Source organism: Garra rufa, chromosome 18, assembly GCF_049309525.1.
Source record: "Garra rufa chromosome 18, GarRuf1.0, whole genome shotgun sequence".
Lineage (NCBI taxonomy): Eukaryota > Metazoa > Chordata > Actinopteri > Cypriniformes > Cyprinidae > Garra > Garra rufa.
The window spans coordinates 40,379,926-40,394,607 of NC_133378.1; the positions used below are offsets into that span (position 1 = coordinate 40,379,926).

The window sequence follows — 14,682 nt, forward strand, 5'->3', positions numbered from 1 at the left end:
CATTAAAATCCTTTAATTATTTTAATCCTTATATATATATATATATATATATATATATATGTATGTGTATGTATGTGTGTATATATATATATATATATATATATGAAATATGCTCAATAAATAAGCTTTCTATTGATGTATGGTTTGTTAGGATAGGACAATATTTGGCCGAGATACATCTATTTGAAAATCTGGAATCTGAGGGTGCAAAAAAATCTAAATACTGAGAAAATCACCTTTAAAGTTCTCCAAATTAAGTTCTTAACAATGCATGCATTTTGATATATTTATAGTAGGAATTTTACAAAAAATCTTCATGGAACATGATCATTACTTAATTTCCTAATGATTTTTGGCATAAAAGAAAAATCAATAATTTTGACCCATACCATGTATTTTTGGCTATTGCTACAAATATACCCCAGCGACTTAAGACTGGTTTTGTGCTCCAGGGGCACGCATATATATATGTGTGTATATATATTTTTTTCTTTTTCTAAATAAACTGAAATAAAATATTCAAAACATGTAATTTCAGCTACATTTCTCATTTTCATTTGATTTAATAAAATAACTAAAACTGAAATACAATTAAATATAAACTATATAGACGTTAAAAATAATTAAAATTACAAATAACACAATTTCTAAATACTACAAACTTTAACTTAAATTGAAAATGATAGATAAATAAATATATAATGCATATTCACATTTCATTATGTATGTCACATTTTAACACAAAATCTAAAAAAATAATATTTACAATAATAAAATTGATCCTAAAACTTAAATAGAAAACTGAAATACAACAACAAAAATTTAAATATTAATATAAAATATATTAGTATCTTGTAGGCTCAACATAAACCGATACCTGTTTAGTAGAAAAGGATTAAAACTGAATAAAAATGGATAAAATATAAAATTTGATTTCATCCCTCAGTGTTGATATGCTTATTTCCTGTGCAACCATTACGTGTGTCTTAACTAGTCCAACCAAATCATCTTATGTTGTTTTGACCAAGAAAAAATGAGATTACAGACTTGCACTGCTTAGTCTAAGCTGTTTATCCAACTGGAGTCTGTTTCCGAAGCACCACATTTACCTTCAGTCTGAGAGGTAACGTGGTTTTTGGTCTTCTTCATAACTACATTCTCATTCAATTCACAATCTTAATCCTGGCCTCCTGTGAAACTGATTTGGCGTCATTTGGTAGAATGGGGCTGTTTGATTGGCTGGTGTTTCTGTCCGTAGAGCCAGACTGAAGACTGGGGCGGTTTGGCCAATGAGGAGATCTTATAAGGGAGCGGAGTCCCGCCCACCCTGTCAGCCTATTGGTAAATGGTGTGATTTGCTTGAGCTGAATTCTGATTGGGCATGACGAAGCTCTCGCTCGCTCTGATTGGAGGAGACGTGGTGATGTGAGGGGGAAGCGTTTAAACTTCTTAACTCTTGACCTTTGACCTGGTCACAAGATTCAGGCTGCATCCTAGTTCACAGACTATAAGTATGTGAAAGTATGTAGCCTACTTTTGAGTTTGTATTAAGACAGTACGCCAGTATTGGGATCAAGAAATAAAACTGTCTTTATATACAATTAAGTTTCAACATTTAGGTTAAAGTTGTAAATTACACATATTATTTCAACGTAGATTTGCTAGCAATTTCTAAGTGATTTATTTTTTCAATGTAGCATTAAAAATGTATTTATTTATTACTGCAAATTATTAAAATTAATTATTTTATAATTAAGTAATTCACAGTTTGCAATAATTAGTACTCTAGTAATCCATTTTCAACTAATTCATATAATTGAAAGTGATTTCTAATTTGGCATACTGTAATAATAAATTGGATTTCAGTTATTGGTTTGCATTTATTTATCAGTGACATTTAGCAATTAAATTGTAATTTAAATTAAATTATATTAAATTAAATTATAACACAAAAATTATAACGCACAAAAAAATAATGTTAGAGATTTTAATGTTAATTTTTAAATATTTGTTTGTTTATTAAAAAAATGGCTTTTCCAGGTGGATAGTTAACAAAACACTGCAAATTTATTGTAAATAAATAAATAACAAACCAAAAAAAATGTAGAATTAGGAAGTACATTATTGAATTGTTTAATATAAATAATTGAAAATGAATTGTAATTTGGCATAATATGTATGAATAATAAACTGGATTGCAGTTATTGGTTTGCATTTACTTAGCAATGATATTCAGCAATTAAATTAAATTACAATGTAAATTACATACAATTATAATACAAATAATATAGACATAATTAATCATTAAATTAAATTTCAATATAAAATGTTAGAATTTTGTAATGTTTGTTGTACTTTTATTTTTATTTTATTTTTTTCTAAAAATTGCTTTTCCAGGTGGATAGTTAACAAAAAAAATCAATTGATTAATTAAAATGTATATGAATAATATATAAAAAAATTTGGATTGCAGTTATTAGTTTGCATTTATTCATCAGTGACATTCAGCAATTACATTAAATTAAATTATAATACAAATAATATAAAATAATTATAATTAAATTAAATTTCAGTATAAAATGTTAGAATTTTTTAATGTTTAATTTAATATTTATTGTACCTTTATTTATTTATTGTCTTTTTATCTAAAAAAATGTATTTTCCAGGTGAATAGTTAACAAAACACTGCAAATTTATTTTAAATAAATAAATAAATAAATAACAAACAAAAAAAAATGTAGAATTAGGAAATACATTATTGAATTGTTTATAATAAATAATTGAAAGTGAATTGTAATTTGCCATACTATGTATGAATAATAAATTGGATTGCAGTTATTGGTTTACATTTATTTAGCAAATATTATAGACATAATTATAATATATCATTAAATTAAAGTTAAATTAAAAATAAAATGTTAGAATGTTTATTTTAAAATATTTGTTGTACTTTTATTTTTTTTTATTATTATTTATTTATTTTATTTATTTTCCAGGTGAATAGTTAACAAAACACTGCAAAAAACAAACAAAAAAACAACAAAAAACAAAAATCAGTTAATTAATTAAAATGTATATAAATAATATATAAAATCATTTGGATTGCAGTTATTAGTTTGCATTTATTTATCAGTGACATTCAGCAATTACATTAAATTATAATATAAATTAAATAATGTTAAATTAAATTGTAATACAAATAATATAAAATAATATAAATTAAATTTTCAATATAAAATGTAAGATTTTTTTATGTTTATTTTTAATATTTATTGTAACTTTATTGTCTTTTTTCTCAAAAAAATGCTTTTCCAGGTGAATAGTTAACAAAACATTGCAAAAAAAAAAAAAACAATTAATTAATAAAAAAAAAATAGAATTGAAATTGAAAGTGAATTGTAATTTGGCATACTGTACATGAATAATATGAAAAATAAACTGGACTGCAGTGACATTCAGCAATTAAATTAAATTATAATCTAAATTAAATTGTAAAAAAAAAAAATCTAAATCTAAATATAATACTGTATATTACAGTACTGTGTTCTGTGTATATTTATTATGCATATATAAATGCACACATGTATGTATTTTAAAAACTATTTGTATGTATTTGTATGTAAACACTTGTATTTAATTTATACTATATATATATATATATATAAATATAAATATTTTACATATAAATCATCAAACTTATTTTTCCTTGATATATGTTATTTTGAATCACGACTAATCATTTTGCTGCTCTGTTATTTTTGAAATATTTGTTACTTTTATTTATTATATTCTAAATAAAAATAAAATTAAATAAAATATAATTTTTTTTTAATTTATTATAATTATCATGGATTAATTGCACTATTTAGCAATTAAATAGTGAGCATGCATGCAACATAATCTGGTTTGTCATTGTGTATTGTATTATATAAAATAGTATACAGTGTGAACTGCAGAGTTTGCCATAGTGCACTAGTAATCTGGTCACTACTAATCCATGTATTGAAAAACTGTGGCTTTTGCATCAAAATAAAAGTGAATCCTAATCTGGCGTCCTGTATCAAACAAAAATTCTGCAAAGCAGGTTGCAGCATCAGTTTTAAAGGGCCAGTAATAGTCATTTCTGTCACGCCTTCAGTTACTGGTTTGCATCCTAATGACAACGACTGAACTACGAATACATGAATGTAATGCAGATGTGTTGCATTTAAAGACACGCACCCCGTCTCCACAATCAGACGCTTTTGATATGTGTGTCGACCTCTGACATGATGCTCGATGAGAACTAACCAGCACTGGATGACTACTGATGTTTTAACTGCATTTTCATGCCTGCATTGAGCCGTGCATCGCTCTTTCAGCGCAGGAGCGGGAGGGATGTGATTATTTGTGTGCGTGTGTGAGCTGAGGATGAGACGCGAGTGCCTTCCTTTTCATTTTGGGGCTTCGCTGCTGCATAAATATCCCACTGCATCAGAATAAATCGCATTATGCGGCGAGGGGTTTGCTTTTTATCTCTGTGTCTCTCTCTGCCTTTTGCTGATGCTTTTGTTTAAGTCTTTGTTGAATTTACACATCGTACTCACTTTTTATGCAGTTAAGAATCTCATGTAACCTTTCAACAGCAGATTTCACTACACTTTTTTTACTTTATAACAAATAAACCAATCACAGATATGACTAGGGGTGGGCGATATGGCAAAAATATCACGATCTTATCACGATTCTTTGTCATGTTGGTTTTACTATTTTGCAAGTTGTCTGAGCAGTACAGCCAAACTAATTTCTCTATTTTAAAACCAAAACCTTACTTGGTAACAAAATATACACGAAAAGAATAGCAGATGTTTAGGCCAAAGTGGGTGAAGATAAAAAAAAAAAAAATTGTCATTATTTAATCTTTGTTATTAAAAAAATAAGAACAAAGATAGGTTACAAGTTACAAATGCACATAATATACAAATAAAACAAACAGTGCTTTAATTGTCAGGTACATTAGGTGCATTTATCAGTAGCATTTAAGAAATTGATTTAACAAATATAAAAGTAAAACACTATATACATAAATTATACATTGACTTATTAAACAACTGTATAAAAGTTGTTCAGTCAAGTGCAGTGAGTGATTTGTGTGTGTGTGTGTGTGTGTGTGTGTGTGTGTGTGTGTGTGTGTGTGTTTTATTAGCCTACCATCACCCAAAAATTACAATTCTGTTGTCATTTTTTAAAGGGGTCATCAGATGCCCATTTTCCACAAGTCATTATGATTCTTTAAGGTCTTAATGAAAAGTCTGTAATATACTTTGGTTAAAAATTCTCAATATTACTGTAAAAAAACAGCTTTTTACCTTGTCAAAATCAGCTCTGCAAAATATCAGCTAATTTTATCGCATGGGCCCTTTAAATGCAAATGAGCTCTGCTCGCCCCGCCCCTCTCTGCTGTTGGATTACAAGCTGTAATGTTTACTTGAGCTGCATTTAGCTGTGTTTATCTGCGAAACTTGCCAACAAGCACATTATTAAGAAAGGCCATTTGCAAAGATGCATAAAAAACCCTTATACTCACTTCTGCTGTGGGTGAAGCTGCATCACGAATGATTCACACGAACATAGACGCATATGTAGATCGGGATCGGCGCTTTCCTTTTAAAAGCGAAAGTAACATTTTCCTCTGCCTCTTCAGTGGCTCAGATGTCGGGAGTAAATGACTACTGCTATGTTCATTATTACATCCAACAACAGAACTAGGGATGCACCGATCATGATTTTTCATGGCCGATTCCGATACCGATTTTTTACAAGCAAGCTGGCCGATTCCGATACCGATTTCCGATTTTTTTCAAAAACAAGAAGTTATGCAAGTAAACAACATGTTTATTTAGTATTTAACAGGCCAAACTGGCTTTGGCTTTTGAAACAATAGCATCTGACATCTGAAATTAAAAAAAAAAAAAAAACATATTAAATTAAATACAGTTTAATAAATAAAATGTGTGCTTTTAGTAAAGTAAAACAGTAAGCCAACAGGCATTTTAATGTAAAATAATATAAAATAATAATTCTTAACAGAACAGACTTTTATTTTTGGCTTTTCAAAATTAGATGCTTGTTTTTTTTTACAAAAAGAAGCATCTCAGCTTTGTCACAAGTGAGTCTGTTTCTTTTTTCATCAATGACGTGAGAAGCTGAGCTGAACAAACGTTCGCTGTCCACGCTTGTGCAGGGCGCAGACAGGTACGCTCGCGCAACTTCAGCGAGGACAGGAAAGCGGCTCTTATTTGTGCACCAGTACAACAACGGCTGGTCGCTTCTTGGTATCTGTGCTTCAGACAGATAGGTCTGCATTTCAAGTGCCGTAGGGCTGCCCGTAACCTTAATCACTTCGGAATTTTCTTCCATTATTTCATCGTGCATCGCCAACAATGCACTTGCTCCGCGTGGTATCTTTTCCGCTGGCCCCTCTGTGCGCTCTTCATTCATTGTAGCAGATCTCGTCTCTTCCGTCCGTTCTGTTTCTCTTTTTAACACATTTTGAAGCATTTCTCGTACTTGCGGTTTGACTGTGCTGGAGAAATATCGATCCTTGTACCTTTTCATATAAAAACAAACAAAACAATATATGTATAATATTCTGTAAATATCTAGAAAGCCTCTCTATTTTTTTTTTTATTATTAATTTTGTTGTTGTCATTACCTTGGATCAAGGATCGTAGCCAGACAGTACAAGGGTTCCAGTTCGATGTCGCTGAATCTTTTCTCAACTGCTTCCAAAAGTGTGGATTTAAAAGTTTTAACCCCACGGTCCGTTTCATCGCTTTTTCCCAAGAGACGTTTCAGTGCAACAATTGAGGGAAATACATCTGCTGCAGTCGCGGTGGAAGAGCTTATCTCTTTTGTTAGATCCTCAAATGGTGCAAGAAGAGTCAATATATTCTCGATTAAACCCCATTGGTACGAAGTAAGGGTTACAGGTAATTCAAAGTCTGCAGCATATGCCCCTAAAGCATGCTTTTGCTCCATGAGACTCGACAGCATATAATATGTGCTATTCCAGCGAGTAGGTACATCTTGTTGTAGCCTTTTCTTCGGCTGGCCAAGCTGTGCCTGCACATTCTGAAGCCGGGAGTATGCGAGCGGCGAATGTTTGAAGTGGCCGACAATTTTTCTTCCAGTCGCCACTATGTCAGTCACACTGCGCTGTGACAGCAAACCTTCATTTACGGCCAATTGTAGCGTGTGGGCCATACAAGGCAGGCTAGGTAAGTGAGCATCCTGCATTGCTTTAGACATGTTTGCGGCATTATCACGTAGAACTACGTGCACTTTGTTTTTGGAAATGTTCCAGTTTTTAAGCATTTCGTCAAAAGTCGTCGCAAGTGCAGATGCTGTATGTGAACCAGAGAATTCTTGTGCATGTAAGAGAACCTTATGTAGTTTGAAATCAGCATCAATATACTGGCCCGTCAGACTCAGCATAGATATTGGGCTCACATCAGCGCTCCATATATCAGTGGTAAAACTAATGAATTTGACGTCAGCGTCAAGTAAACGGTGAACTTGGGATGACACAGCATTGTACATTTCGGGTAGAGCCACATCCGAAAAGTATCGTCTGCTGGGCAGTGTGTATCGCGGATCCATGTGCTCCATTAAACTGCGAAAACCTTGGTCTTCTACAACAGAGAACGGCTGATCATCCTGTACAATAAATTCCTTTACCTTTTTTGTAATTGCTTGGGCTTTTGGACTATCTCGGCTGTAACTCTGTTTTTTTAGAAAGAGAGATTGTACCGATGGTTGACTGAGAGATGATGGCTTTGCCTGCTTTGCGTCATTAACAGATTTTTGGTACTCATCGTGTTCTTTTGGATGGTGAACTTTCAAATGTCGGATCAAGTTTGTGGTGCCGAATGTCTTTGCTGTTGTCCCTCCGCGATTGACCTGTCCTTTGCAGACATTGCAGATTGCAATCTTCACGTCCTGCTCACAGACTTCGAAAAACCTCCACACAAGTGACATGTTTCTGAATGAATCGAATGCCGCGGCCTGCGTGCACACTTCCGGAAAAAACCGGCCGGGATAAAAACGAAAACCGTTTCGATTTAGGGCCGGTCAACCGGTGCATCCCTAAACAGAACACCTCAATCGCTCAGTCGGAGTCTTCCTCTGCACCTGAGTCACACAATGGTGATCGTATTCGGACTGTTTCAGCTCGGTGAGGGCGGGGCTAAGGTAAGACGCTCATGTCAATCAACTGTGTTTCGTCACAACGACAAGAAGCTGAGAATGACCTGATTTTAAAAAGGGGATATTACTTTTAAAGATTAAAAAACACCACTGGATGGATTTTTATCATTATAGGGTGGTTGTGTACACAAACTATCAACACACATTAATGTTCAAACAACATGGAAAAGTTAGTTTTGCATCCCATGACCCCTTTAAACAGTAAACTTCAAATAGTTGCTGGTCTCCAGTTACTTCCATAGCATTTGATTAATTTTGTTCCTACTATCAAAGTGAGTGGGAACCAGCTTCTGTTATCCACATTCTTCAAAATATCTTCTTTTGTGTTTAGCACAAGGAAAGGTTTGGGTCAACATGTGAGTCATTTTTGGGTGAACTGTCCCTTTAACGACAATCGGCAGCATGTTTAGTTCTGTCACTTTAAGAGCTGCCTGCATCTAATATACAGGGCGCGCATCTGTTTTTCTCTCAACTGTTTCACTTACTTTTAGACATAACCAACTGTGTTTATATGTAATCCTTGCGTGTTTTTGACAGTATTAGCGAATAACATAACGTTATTTACTGGCAGGGCTGTAGACATGCAAATAATGTACTTTTGTGACTGAATGTATGTCGTGTTGTATGGTATATTAAAATGGAGACATGCTGTAGCACTACTACTATACTATACTAATAGACCTTAAAATAGGCTTTCTTTTCTCTTCTTTTTTGGTTTTGATTTCTGATATTTTCAAAAGTTCTTCCCTTTGGGTTCCATGTATTATGTGACCTCTACATGCTTTTGTGGTTTTCACACAGACTGATTTCATAACTTACTTTTAATAATCTTATTACCGTTCTTTACTTTCTCTATTTCAGTTTAATATTGCATAGCTTAAAAAATTAATAATAGCTGATTTCAGGCTTAGGTCTTAAACCTCAAACAGACGCCCTGCCGCCTGAAACGCCTCCCTGTGTTTGCTGAGAGGTTTTTAATTGAAAGCACACAATCCCTCGTTCAGTCTAATGAGAGCTCGACCCGGGAAAGTCATTCCGGAACATTCCTGAAAGAGCAGAAGAAATTCCACACGGATTCAGAGCTCAAAGCCGGCTGATTCGGCTTAATTACAGAGGACAGACAAGGCACTGAAGTTCGTCTAAATCAGTCTTTGATGAGAAACCTGCGGGAGCCGCTGTAGATGCAGCTGTGAGACGGATCTGCTCTGCAGTGTCTCTAGATCGAACCATAGACTATTAGCTGTGGGAAAGCCAATGCTAGTGTCATGATGCTGCCGTTTTGTGTGTTTGTAAATGTCCTGCAGGTGTTTTGAGTCCGAACATGTCGCCCGAGTCCTCTGGACTCTTCCAGAGTTAAAGCGGTTCAGGTCGACACGATTCAGGTCTGGGTTTCATGTTGTTAGTACAGAAATGCCACTAGATGGTCAGTTTAATGTAGATGTAATAAGTGTTTGTGTGATGGGTTTGTAATTCTGCCCTGTCTTGTGTTTTTGTGTGTCGTTGTGGTCCTCCTGCTCCTATGGTTTATATTGTTGATCCCCATCCTGTCGGTTGCTTTACCGCAGTGGTTTACAACTGGTTTTGCCTCAGGACCAACACAGTACTAAAACCACCATAAAAAGTCTCTTATAAATGTATGAAATGTACGACTGCGTTTTAGTGCCATGTTAAAAAATAAAATCTAAAATTACAATATTAAAGTCATAATATTTTGAGAATTAAGTTGAAGTGTTTCGAGCATTAAGTTCAATTTACGAGAATAAAGTTAAAATATTTTGACAATAAAGTCAATATTATGAGAATAAAGTCGAAATTACAAGTGTTTCGAGAATAAAGTGAAAATGTTTCTAGAACATTCTAGTACCTCGTGTCGCCTTGTGGGTCTCGAAACAAACTTTGTTTCGAGAATAAAGTCAAAGTGTTTTGAGGAAAAAGTCTAAGTGTTTCAAGAATAAACACAAAATTACGATTGTTTCGACAGTAAAGTCGGAATGTTTTGACAATAAAGTCGGAATGTTTCGACAAAGTCGGAATGTTTCGACAGTAAAGTCGGAATGTTTCGACAGTAAAGTCGGAATGTTTCGACAGTAAAGTCGGAATGTTTCGACAGTAAAGTCGGAATGTTTCGACAGTAAAGTCGGAATGTTTCGACAGTAAAGTCGGAATGTTTCGACAGTAAAGTCGGAATGTTTCGACAGTAAAGTCGGAATGTTTCGACAGTAAAGTCGGAATGTTTCGACAGTAAAGTCGGAATGTTTCGACAAAGTCGGAATGTTTCGACAGTAAAGTCGGAATGTTTCGACAAAGTCGGAATGTTTCGACAGTAAAGTCGGAATGTTTCGACAAAGTCGGAATGTTTCGACAGTAAAGTCGGAATGTTTCGACAAAGTCGGAATGTTTCGACAGTAAAGTCGGAATGTTTCGACAGTAAAGTCGGAATGTTTCGACAGTAAAGTCGGAATGTTTCGACAGTAAAGTCGGAATGTTTCGACAGTAAAGTCGGAATGTTTCGACAAAGTCGGAATGTTTCGACAAAGTCGGAATGTTTCGACAAAGTCGGAATGTTTCGACAAAGTCGGAATGTTTCGACAGTAAAGTCGGAATGTTTCGACAGTAAAGTCGGAATGTTTCGACAGTAAAGTCTAATTTTTTATGAGAATAAAGTAAAACTTATGAGAATAAAGTCGAAATTACAAGAATAAAGTCGAAGATATTTCAATAATAAGGTAAAAATGTTTCAAGAGCAAAGTCCTGTTGCTCCCAATCCAGGCCATTTTGCATTTGAGGTTATACTCTCAAAATAACTCTAACTGCTAGGATTTAATTAACATAATTTCAACTTTATTCTCCAAACATTTCAACTTCGAGATTGAAATGTTTAGAGAATAATGTTTGAAGAATAAAGTCGACATTTTGAGAATAAAGTTGAAATTTTTTACTTTATTCTCTAAATCTTGACTTTATTCCCCAAACATTTCAACTTGATTCTTAACATCTTGATTTTATTCTGGAAAAAAATGTAAACTTTATTCATAACATTTCGACTTTATTTTTGAAGATTTTATTTTCGAATTTTCGACTTTATTCTCGAAAACACTTCGACTTTATTCTCAAAACATTTCAACTTTATTCTCAAAATATTTCGACTTCATTCTGAAACATTTAGACTTTATTCTCGAGACATTTTGACTATTCTTAAAACACTTATACTTTAATCTCAAAACATTTTCACTTTATTCTCATAATTTCATTTTTTTACCATGGCACTAAACCACCGTCATAGAAATGCATTTATTTGGTCAGAAATACAGTAAAAATTGTGAAATATTTTAATTTTTTAAAATAATGTGAATATACTTTAAAATTAAATTTTTAACATCAATACTCCAGGCTTCAGTGTCACATGATCCTTAAGAAATCATTCTTATATGCTCATTTGCTTCTCAAGAATAAAGTCGAAATGTTTCGAAAATAAATCCAAAATTATGAGAATAAATTCGAAATTACAAGAATAAAGTCAAAGTGTTTCAACAATGAAGTAAAACTGTTTGAAGAACAAAGTCCTGTTGCTCCCAATCCAGGCCTTTTGCTTGCACAGGCTATACTCTCAAAATAAATTTAACTGCTAAGCTTTAATTCACATAATTTCAACTTTATTCTCAAAACTTTTCTACTTTATTCTTGAAGCATTTAGATTTTGTTCTTGAAATTTCTACTTTATTCTCCAAACATTTCAACTTTGAGATTGAAATGTTTAGAGAATAATGTTTGAAGAATAAAGTCAAAATTTTGACTTTATTCTCGAAATCTTGACTTTATTCTCCAAACATTTCAGCATTTTGATTTTATTCTCGAAAAATTTAAACTTTATTCACAACATTTCGACTTTATTCTCGAAACTTTCTGACTTTATTTTTGAAGCATTTAGATTTTATTTTCGAAATTTCGATTTTATTCTCAAAATTTCAACTTTATTCTCGAAAACACTTCGACTTCATTCTGGAAACATTTAGACTTTATCCTCGAGACATTTTGACTATTCTTAAAACACTTATACTTTAATATCAAAACATTTTCACTTTATTCTCATAATTTTATTTATATATATATATATATATATATATATATATATATATATATATATATATATATATATATATATATATGAAATATGCTCAATAAATAAGCTTTCTATTGATATTTATTGAAAAATTTTTTTTTATTTTATTTTTTTTTTTTTTTAACCATGCCACTAAACCGCCATCATAGAAATGCATTTGTTTGGTCAGAAATACAGTAAAATTGTGAAATATTTTTATGGTTTAAAATAATACTTGAAAATTTAATTTTTAACATCATTACTCCAGTCTTCAGTGTCACATGATGATCCTTAAGAAATCATTCTTATATGCTCATTTGCTTCTCAAGAAACATTTCAGATTATTATCAATATTAAAAACAGTTGTGCTGCCCAATATTTTTGTGGAAACAATCATACATGTGATTTTTCAGGATTCTTTGATGAATAGATTTATTTGTTTATTTATTTGAAATAAGAATCTTCTGTAACATTATAAAAGTCCCTACTGTCATTGTTTTTAACATTAATTAGTCATTTCTTAGAAATAAGAACAAATTGAGTAGTAGTGTAATTAGTGATCTTATCTAGTAAAAATATGAATATGTAATCGCTGTGAAATGCTGTGCATGTACAGCAAACGCACTCAGAACATTAGAGCTTGTGTGTGTTGAGTTTATATGGCCTGTCGATGGTTTGTTGAAGCACCTGTGTCGTTTTGCATGTCGTCCTGCACACGTCTGTCCGTCTGCATCTCACAGTTGTTTGCCTGCACCATTATCTGAGTGTTTGTGTGTTTCTTCTTCAGCCCCGACATGAGTACTTTAACGTGCCCGTGTACTGATTGGCTGCATGCTGAGCCCCTCCCTCTGCATGCCTGCTGGCCCCGCCTCTGCCTCCAGAACCGTCCAATCACAGAGCTGCATCTTGGACCCAGTTTCACCTGCACACTGTCCGATTGAAATAGTGTGTTGTTTGTGTTTGACCGTGTGTGTGCTGTGCTGAATTATTGTTATTCTTGTATCTTGTTTAGGCGACACACATTCATGTAGCTTGAGGAAGGATCTGTTCTTCACTTTAAGACACATTGCAAATTCACTGAATAATTAATTCAAGCTGTAGAGATCCAGGTTGGGAAGATAAAAGTAGACTATCAGCCTTTGTTCCAAAGCAAAAATCATATCTTATGTTATGCAACAAAATCAGTTACAAATGAGTGTCTGAAAGCAGGTCGTTTTGTGCAGTTTCAATTCTCGAGTTAATTAATATTGTTTTAAGTCAATTTTAGGATGTTTTAAGGAAATTATTTTCATTGCTAAAGTGTTGCATATGTTATGAATAGTACACGTTTACTCGTGGTTTGGCGGATGGTAAATGTAGTCATTTTATAAATGAACTTGTATGTGCACATCATGGCAACTTAAGATTTTGTTTCTGTCTCGATTTATTTAGTAGATAGTTACAGGAAATTAGCATTTGTTTTCAATTTGCACACACACACAGATCTGCAGTGACCTCAAAGTACTTAGACACTTAAATCACATGTGAAATGTATGAATGTTATTGCATTAGATCAAATATTAAAATGTGTAAAATGTGCACCTAAGACGTGAAATAATACTCATGTTTATTATAATCAGAAATTTCTAATATTTAGAAATAGAGGAGTTTATTGAAACTTTAGACAATTTAAATAAATGTTAAAAATAAAGTTTGCATAAATGTGATGCAATCTGGGAAAACCTGTCGGTGTCGCGCTGGGACGTTTTCAAAATTAGGTTTTCATTCAATTATTCTATAACATCTTATCTGTCATCTCTGAAAATTGAAACTTGGCAAAATTCACTTGTTTAGTGCAGAAAAATTGTGATTTATTGCAGCATGCGAAATGTTAAGAACGCACTGTGGAGGTGCTTTCTCTGAACACCGCAAAAACAGTTAACCTATCAAAATAAACCATGAAACATATAATAAAGGCATATCAATGTACTGTACATTTTCCGGCAATCCTGTGTAAACTATGGCACACAAACTTTATTTATTTATTTATTTATTTATTTTTAATATCGTGACATGGCAGAGCACAACAACGCAGTCAGAATTACTGTAGCTGCTCACTTAAACGATCTTACTCATCTCAATCTGCTCAATCTTGGTGATGTCAGACTATTTCACATCCACAGATGAAGGATTGGATGATAAAGATACTAAACAGAGGAGGAGTCCGATGACAGTCTGTTATATGCACATGTGCGCAAACTTTTGCTCTGCGCTCGCTTTCCTAAATGTAAACTACACAGTACACTATTTGTGCCATCTAAACATACAGAATCTCACAAAAGTGAGTACACCCCTCA

At 32.9% G+C, this 14,682-nt stretch overlaps 1 protein-coding gene across 4 annotated transcripts in view; it reads left to right on the top strand.

Annotated features, from left to right (window-relative positions):
- LOC141290727 (AP-1 complex subunit sigma-2) overlaps nucleotides 1-14,682 on the top strand; it is a 54,600-nt gene that overhangs the window by 24,516 nt on the left and 15,402 nt on the right. The window contains exons 6-7 of one of the 4 annotated variants that reach the window (XM_073822818.1): nucleotides 9,552-9,629; nucleotides 13,134-14,090. In XM_073822818.1, the coding sequence (XP_073678919.1) occupies nucleotides 9,552-9,604 (53 nt within the window). In that variant the 3' untranslated portion in view covers nucleotides 9,605-9,629; nucleotides 13,134-14,090. Of the gene's footprint in view, nucleotides 1-1,258; nucleotides 1,351-9,551; nucleotides 9,630-13,133; nucleotides 14,091-14,682 lie in introns of those variants that run through there. The other 3 variants (XM_073822820.1, XM_073822819.1, XM_073822821.1) reach the window with 3 other exon arrangements.